Below are 9,010 nucleotides of genomic sequence, written 5' to 3' on the forward strand. Positions count from 1 at the left end.
TGTTTGTTAAAAGTTTAATAAAAAGTTAAGTACACTTTAAATGACAGATTGTTTGCCTTCTCTGCTCTGAAACACACACTCCTCACATACACACACACACACACGCCAAACACACACAAACACACACGTTACTACTCATATACATTTATACATTTGCACTTCATATATATATATGTATATGTATATATACAAATTTTCAACTTATTTTAGAAATCAGCGATAGTTGAATTTCGTAGAGTCGAAATGGCAGCTGTCATTGTAGCGTGCAGTTTATTTCTCTGCTTTATCAGCCACACAAAAGCTCAAACGAATTATTTAGCTCTTGGAAGAATGGCCAACCAGAGCTCTTTCGAAAAATCTTTCAATGGGTTTTTAACCATTGATGGTAACTACAACGCTCCGTTCTGTTTCGTGTCTCTTACTTCTGCATATCAGTGGCTGAAATTGGACCTCATATGGTTGCACAGAGTTGATCTTGTTCTAGTTTTTGGAAAACTACCAGCAAGTAATACTATCCAAAAATTATTTTTATTATTTTTCATATATAATAAATTAAATATTATTTACACTAATAAACTAAAGTTTTTTTTTATAATCATGAAAAACATTTAATAATATTTAAATAATAATTAAAAGTTAAACTCCAAAATTCAGATGTTTTCGACGTTAAGCTGTCGAAGAGAGCTTGGGAGTTGCAAAATATCTCCTGCAACAACCTGACCAGTCAACTGAACAAGACCAACGTTACATTTCAGTGTCCGAATGGTACAGGCAGGTACATCAGCGTTGAACAGGGTGAATCATCCACTGTTAAAATGAACATTTGTGAGGTAGTCCTTGAAGGTCAATACGCTGATGGTCAGTTCTTCAAGTTTTCAATAAAAACAAATTTTGCGAAAAAAAAAACTTTCATTCTTTTAGCAGTTCCAAAGCGAAGAAATCTCTTACTGAATGGGAACGCCAACATGAGCTCAGTATACCAGATCATCAACGATCTCACTAGCGCTTCCATCCTGGCTTCAGCAGCTTTTTTAGTGGATGGCAGCATGGACAGCAATGTATACCACGGCCACTGTGCACATACGAATGAAGCTGGATTCCTGCAAAATTGGATGCAAGTGGACATGGGAAGTGATCATTTCGTCGACTACGTTGCACTGGCAAGCAGAAGTACTACCGACAACAACGGTTAACCATTCTGTAAATTTGATTTTAAAAATGACAAACATTGAATTAGGATAAAAGTTTTTGAAATATCGTTTAATTTATGAACAAATTATTACATTTTCAGTTGTTCTCCGTTTGTCAAACTTCACCATTGGACTCACGTCACAGAGCGCAATTGACGTACCACCAATCAGAGGGAAGTACCCTCTGTGTGCAAGGTACCCTGGAGATGTCCCTGTGGCTTCCAGAGTCACCCTCCAATGCAATGCCAACCTGCCTGCCTATCGCTACATCATTGCTCAACAGGCTGTCAATGCTGGTGAGGGATATTTTGCCGCCTGTGAGCTGGAAGCTTACGAACCTCAGACGATGTTTCCAAATAAACGTAAGATTTTTTTCCAAAATATTATATAATATAAAATATTATATATTATATATAATATGATATATATATAATTGAGTTGTGTTATCTTAAACCTTATTCGGCAGGCTACTGACGAGTCTCGTGAGAGACGAACGTACGTCTGGCCTATGGCGGGTAATGGTTTACCAAAAATATTTATATATATATATATATATATATATATAGACTGGAAGGAAACCATAATTGATGCAATATTTGATAAAATCTACCGAAGTTTTAGCAATTGAAAGTTTACGAATGAGTTTTTCAATATTTCTAACAGTAATTTTGTAATTATTATCCAATTTATTAAAACTAATTGAAAAAATTGTTTTCAGGCGAGCTCTAATGGCTCGTTCTTTTTTGTGCATAGTAAGGCAACGAGATAGGGATGTAGTTGTCACTATTATCATTATTATCATTGTGGCTGACGAGTGCATCCGTCAAGAGGGCATTCAAACTTTAATATTAGCTGATTTATTTCCAGAGTTGAATTTTGGGGAAGCGAGCAATTGTTTTTTATCATCAGGTTTGCCACTTTTGCATTTTGATAATAAATTCTCAGATTCACTCCATCGTCTGTATTTTTAGGCTTCACGTTTTCTTTAGAACAGTTTGAGCGACATTTAAAATAGACTTTCTTAAATGAAAATGACATTTAGTTTCTGTAGTAGAAAATTATATTCTTGCCTTGTTTGCTGTTGTTATTATTGAATTGTTGTAGTTTACGGTTGATGGTATCTTATATGGTAGCTGTTTTGTAGTTGTTGTTGACTTGAATTTCGGTGGTTCTAATTAGTTCTGCCTCGTGGTCGCTTATTGAAATAGAGTGAATGAATGCTCTTTTTACAAATGCTTTTATTGTGCTGCGTTTGTATTTTTCCGTGCGCTCACTTATTCCATTTAGACATATTCCTTTGTCGGTTTCCTCCACATAGAGCGTTGTTTTGAAGAAGCTTTCATCTCGAGTGATTAGTGTATCCAAAAATGGTAAGGTCTTTGTTGTTGTAATATTTTGTAGTAAATTCTATTTTAGATTTATTAATAGTTGACAGAAGATTTGCAGTTTGGTCAGGGCTGTCGTACGTGACAAAGATATATCATCGACGTATCTTGCCTGAATTCGGGGTTGGTTTTAGTTTAGGATTTTTAAGGAAGGTTTGTTTTTCTAAATTATCAACCTGTAAATTTGCGAAGAGTACTCCGAGTGGGGAGCCCATGGTGATTCCATTTATTTGTTTGTACATTTTTCCCATGGGGCTATAGAACGGCGCTTCGGTTGTACATATTGTCAAAAATGATTTTAGCAAGGGTTTTGGAAAAGGCCTCATGTGGGGGTTGTATACCGTGTTAAGGATGATATCAATTACTAATATGACTAGATTTTTGGTGATTCTAATTAATCTTGCCTCGCGGTCGCTTACTGAAGTAGAGTGTGTGACTGGACAGAGAAATAATAAACGGACGGACAAAGCAGAATAAAAGCATTTTGCACACACAAGGAATTGCAAAACTTTGAAATATCTCTATATAAGCGCTGATGATGAGTAGAATCGTTTCATCATAAACACCAAAACGGCAAACTAGATAAAAAAGAATAATTGCACGCCTCACCAAAATTCAACCCTGAAAAGAAATCACCCAGTGTATTAGTTTAAATGCCCTCTTGACTAATAATTTCATCAACCACACTCATATATTAGAGTGACGATTACATCCCTATCACATTGCCTTACTGTGCACAAAAGAGGAGCCATTATAACTCATCTGAAAACTCAACTGGTGTTGTTCTCAACATAGGGAATGGTAATATGCGAGTTGACATGGCAAATAAAAGTGAATCTCAATAAAAAAATTTTATTTTGATTAAACGCAAACCACGAAGTAGTCGAGCAAATAATATTACGAAAGTAAATAAAACTATCATTGGATCTCGGCTTTAAATGAGCCGAAAATTTCAGCAAGTAAAATTTTGCCCCGAAAGAGAATATTTCACGTCAGTAACGTGAAGAAATGTGTTTCGTCTGATGTGATCGATCAACTCAAGTCAATTAATTCCCGTGGATGTAATTTCATGCTACCCAACGTTCAAAAAAGGTAAAAAAGACGATAAATCTGATGATTTGCAGCCGTCAACCTCCTTTCGACTGTGCTTCGATGCTAAATCCATCGATGTGATTACCAACGAAAATTCCTGGCCGGAGTATGTACGGGTCCGGGACTGGTCTTTTAGCGTCAGCAGTGATGGTGTTAAGAATTGCTAATTAAATGGACATTATCAAGGTTTAAAAAATGTAATAAACGAATAATTGAACATTGTAAATTTTATTTGAAAAACATTTTTTCTATGTTTATTCTTCAAACTTATATTCTATACGATATTAATTTAATTTAAGGCATCATGCTTTTTTTAGTGTCCTTTCACGAAAAATGTTTCTTAAATTTTTTCATAAAAAAAAACTAGTTTAAAAAACAAACCATACATCAAACGATCCCATCATTACCGACCAGAAAAATATTATTTAAAGAAGACAAAGAGAATGAACAGAACAAAGATATAATAAACGGACAATACAAAGATATAATAAACGTACAAGGCTAAGAAGAATAAAAGCACATACAGAGAAATGTTAAAATTTTGAAATATTCCTATATAAGTGCTGATGATGAGTTAAATCGAAACAGAACCTATAAGCTTCATCATGAACACTTTCGATTTTTTTATTAATTTTAGTAAAAACTGTAAAATTACTGTTAGAAAACTTGCTAAAAATTCCTAATATACACTTTAAAAATAGGTATAGTTAGAACAAATTTAACCGGCGGATATTAAACCCTGCTAACAATTAAAAATTGTTCAAATATGTAGAAGTAATGTGGAAATCAGCCAAGGAACAGCAACTGCAGAACCACACGTTCATGTCTCTGTCAGCTGACAGACCAGCACAATGCCTCGTCCAGTGCTTCCATCTGGGAGACTACCCATGTGATTCATTCAACTTCAACTTTCAACTGCAAACATGCCAACTCAACAGACACAGGAATGGATACCAACAGAAAATGATCATCGTCAACAAAAACTGGACATTTTGGAAAGCTACATATGTCTACAATGGAAATCTTTGAGTTGTTCTTCATATGTCGATCGATCTATACAGTAGTCTTGCATGTCATATGTGACATGTTTCACTGTATAAATCTAACAAACTTAAGTTTTAGCTTTAGATATGTAGCTTTTGAACTAATAAATCTATGTTAAATTATTAGAATGTTCCCAATCAAATGAATATTTTGACCTGATCAAGCAATCTTTGCTTCATTTAAAAATTACGATTTAAAAAAATTAATATTTTCACATTTTTGTGTTACAAATAATGATTTAACTTTTTAAAAATTTGTTCCTTTTACGTAGGTTACTTTAAAAATATCTATGATTAGTTAATTTGCGATAGCTTTTGGTACAATTAAAGGATGAACCTTTCAACGGTTTAACCATTCGTTTAGCCATTTCATTTGGTAAATTACTTTGGAGTTAACAAAATAAATATATAATAATAGATAAATAATGAAAGTTTTATGGAATATTTAATTAAGGTTGAGAAAGTAAATTGTTACTGTGCTGAATATAAGCTATGTGTTCATTTAGGGAGAAGTAAATACGTTTATTGGATAGGTTTATTTATTTCGTACACTGAACTGATCTATTGGATACATTGGATAATTATTGTCATTAAAAATGTCTGCCAATATCCAAGTCATCATTTTCGACATAATGTGAAGTACTTTCTAGTAGGCAATACTGTTTTAAATGTCTACAATAAACATATCTAAAACTTTTGCTTCACATCAGTTTTATTCAAAAATTTTTTTGATTCTGCAATTATTCGTTAAATATTTTTTATTATACAAATACAGTAGAGGTTTCTAGCGAAATTCCTGCTACATAGCAGCATCTAAACCAAGCAAGCTTCATTAAAAAATCCGAAATCAAAAATTTTGTTCTCATTGTTTATGCGTCAGTGTATATTGATTGGATTTTATTATAATTTTATTATAAAATCCATAACGGAAAAGTCACATCCTTAATTTATTATTACTGTAATTATACCTTTTAAGAATGTAGATAAATAAGACAAGTTGTTTCATTCAAATTGGATGTATTTATTATTCAAAAAATTAAGAAAAAATGAGTTTCAGTTTTTAAAAATAATATTACCCTCATCATTATCATCATCCTCATCAGCATTATTATCAAATGAATGAATAAATGAATGAATGAATGGAATGAATGAATGTACGAATGAAGAATGAATGAATGAATGAATGAATGAATGAATGAATGAATGAATGAATGAATGAATGAATGAATGAATGAATGAATGAATGAATGAATGAATGAATGAATGAATGAATGTATGAATGAATGAATGAATGTACGAATGAATTATTAAACAAATGAATAAAACAATCAATTAAATAATCAATAAATCATTCAATCAATCATTCAATCGATCAATCAATCATTCAATTAATCAATCAATCAATCAATGGATAAACAAATGAATGCATGAAAGAAGGAATTATTGAAGTAACAAGATGGAATGAAAAAAGTTAAAAGGAATAAAACCTTCCAATTATGATGGTCTAAGTTAATGATGATTTGGGCCTAAAGCAATTAAAAAATAGCCAATAAATAAAAAATCAATTAGCCAATCAATCAATTAACCAATTAATTAACAATCAATCAATCAACTAATCAATTCAATTAATAAGAGAATGTAAAACGTGTTGCGATTCAAAATAGAATGACTGTTGGACTTAAGTCCGACGCCAACCAAACTATGTATCAACCAGCCAACCAGCCAATCAACCAACCATTCAACCTTTAAAAAAGTTAAAAAATTAGTAGATGGGAAATGATTTTAGCCAAAAAAGCGCTATTGCAAACCACTATTCTATCCATCTATCATTCAACCATCCAACCAGTAAACCAATCAATTAACCAACTAACCAGTAAACCAACCAACACCAGCCAACTAATCAACCAGTAAACCAACCAACACCAATTAACCAGTAAACCAATCAACAAATCAATTAACAAATCAATCAATCAATCTATCAATCGATTGATCAATCAATCTATCCATCTATCTATCTATTAATCAATCAAACAAACAATAGGCTAATCAACAATCGATTAACCAATCAATTAACCAACCAACAGACAACAAACCATTCAATCTGCCAACAATACAATTAAGTGATAAAATTGTAAATAAATGAATTGAAAAAATTTGATAGGTCGCAAGAAACAACAGCAGCAGCCGAACAATTAATCATTTATTATTGGACATTGATGTTCAAATATTCAGCCACGAAGGCCGTGAAGATCTGTTGGTGGAAAAAAAATATCATTTGAAATAATGGCATAACTAATATAAACAACCAACCAACCAAACAACCAATCAAACAAACAAACAGACAAACAAACAGACAATTGAAAGAATATAAAAACATAAAAAAAAGACAAACGGTAAAACTGACCGAAAGTAATTCTTGCAAACATGCAAATGAAACAACAGACACATATCCAGATATACAACTAGACCCATATCCAGACATAAAACTAAATATACAACCAGGCACACCTCCAAACATAGTAATTAGTCACTCATCCAAACATACAGCCAGATACATATCCAAATATAAAACCGGACAAACACTCAGACATACAACTAGACACACATTCAGACATACAACCAGACACAAATCCAAACATACACCTAGACACAAATCCCGACAAACAACTAAACACACATCCAGACAAACAACCAGACAGACATCCAAACATACAACTAAACAAATATCTTGACGAACAACTAAATAAACATCCAGACAAACAACTAGACATACAACCCGACACACATTCAGACATACAGACAGACACACATCCAGACATACAACCAAACACTCATTCAGACATACAGACACACAGACAGACATACAGACAGAAACAAATCCAGACATACAGACAAACCTTGAGTAGATCCTGGACAGTGGGATAATGTATATGTTTTTCGTCGTCCGCTAATGTATGCCAGACAGACGGAAATGGGTAACTGATCAGGTGCAAGATACGCACGTCTGTTTGTGTTTTTGTGTTGTTGATGTTGTTATTATAATAATAAATATTATTAATATAAAACAACTAAAACAAGATAGTCGTTTTTACGTAACTTACTGTTTTTTTAGCAATTTAAAGTTTTATTGACGTTGTATATATTTAATTAGTCTACAAAGCGCTATTTCCGCAATGTACAACAGCGCTCCTCAATGAATTTTGCAAACAGATGGGTCTTGAGATTCGCTCTGAACTTCGTAAGTGATGGAGAAGTAGTCAGAGAAGGAGGTAGAAAGTTCCAGAAAAAAGGACCACAAAAAGCAAATTCAGATTTAGCAAAAGGGTGTTTAACACAAATTAAGAAGAAGTGAGAACAAGAAGACGATCGTAAACCGTTTAGGTCCAATTAATATATCTGATAAGTACTTAGGAAAGTAGAATAATAAATATAGAGTATATATAGAATAAGGCCAAGAATGGAACCCTGTGATACCCCAAAAGTAAGAGTAGAGGAGTTAGAAGTAGAATTATTAGGAACAACAGAAGAAAAACGGTTACAGAGATAAGAAGAAAACCAAGATAGACAAGAATCAGTAATATTAAAAGAATGGTCTAGCAGCCTCAAGAGAATAGTATGACCAACAGTATCAAAAACGGAGGAAAAAGCAAGAGCAAGAAAAAAAATAAGATTACTATTGTCACTAGAGAGAAGGATATCATTGTGTATTTTGTTTAAATAAAAATAAATAAAGAGATATTAATATTATTAGTTATAATAAATATCGATACACTAGTAAACCGGAATAACGAACTAGTTGAAACAACAACAAAAAACAGCAAATGTCACGTCTGTCTTAGAAAAAGCAGAAGGAATCAAACAAAATAAACACATACATAAACACACACACGCACGCACACACACACACGCACGCACACACACACACGCGCACGCAAACAAACTTTTTTGCATGAATGGTAAATGATCGTCGCCAATGTCCGCAGAATAGTAATCATTTTCGAAGTAGGTTGACGGCGCCGTTGCTGACAACATGCTGAAACTTTTCAATTTCCTTTCTGGTGCATGTTTTTGTATGTGTGTATGTGTGTATGCGTCTATGTTTGTCCATGTTTGTGAGTGTTTCTATGTTTACTATGTCTGTGTGTGTTTGTTAGTGTATGTGTGTTTGCTGAGAACATTTTTACAGCAACTATGACAACAAAAAACATCGTGTTCGTGTTGCATTTGGGCATATGTGTTTGTATGCATGTTTGTTGTGTATAAATATATATTAATGTAGTTGTGTATATAAACGTGTATG

The 9,010-nt window shown here is 33.0% G+C and overlaps 2 protein-coding genes across 2 annotated transcripts in view; one reads left to right on the forward strand and one right to left on the reverse strand.

Annotated features, from left to right (window-relative positions):
* Nucleotides 1-243: 243 nt before the first annotated feature.
* On the forward strand, nt 244-3,834 carry HELRODRAFT_179239 (hypothetical protein; the record flags this gene model as incomplete). Its single annotated transcript, XM_009028094.1, has 5 exons — nt 244-505; nt 655-858; nt 922-1,188; nt 1,292-1,552; nt 3,668-3,834. 5 exons carry the CDS (start codon nt 244-246, stop codon nt 3,832-3,834), a joined length of 1,161 nt encoding a protein of 386 aa, XP_009026342.1.
* A 3,079-nt stretch (nt 3,835-6,913) lies between these two features.
* Nucleotides 6,914-9,010, reverse strand: part of HELRODRAFT_193517 (hypothetical protein) — a gene marked incomplete at both ends in the record, with an annotated part of 12,444 nt that continues 10,347 nt past the window's right edge. The window contains 3 exons of the mRNA XM_009028095.1: nt 6,914-6,961; nt 7,608-7,714; nt 8,652-8,761. Of these exons, the coding sequence (XP_009026343.1) occupies nt 6,914-6,961; nt 7,608-7,714; nt 8,652-8,761 (265 nt within the window). The remainder of the gene's footprint in view (nt 6,962-7,607; nt 7,715-8,651; nt 8,762-9,010) is intronic.

The sequence above is a fragment of the Helobdella robusta genome, assembly GCF_000326865.2.
Source record: "Helobdella robusta unplaced genomic scaffold HELROscaffold_53, whole genome shotgun sequence".
NCBI lineage: Eukaryota > Metazoa > Annelida > Clitellata > Rhynchobdellida > Glossiphoniidae > Helobdella > Helobdella robusta.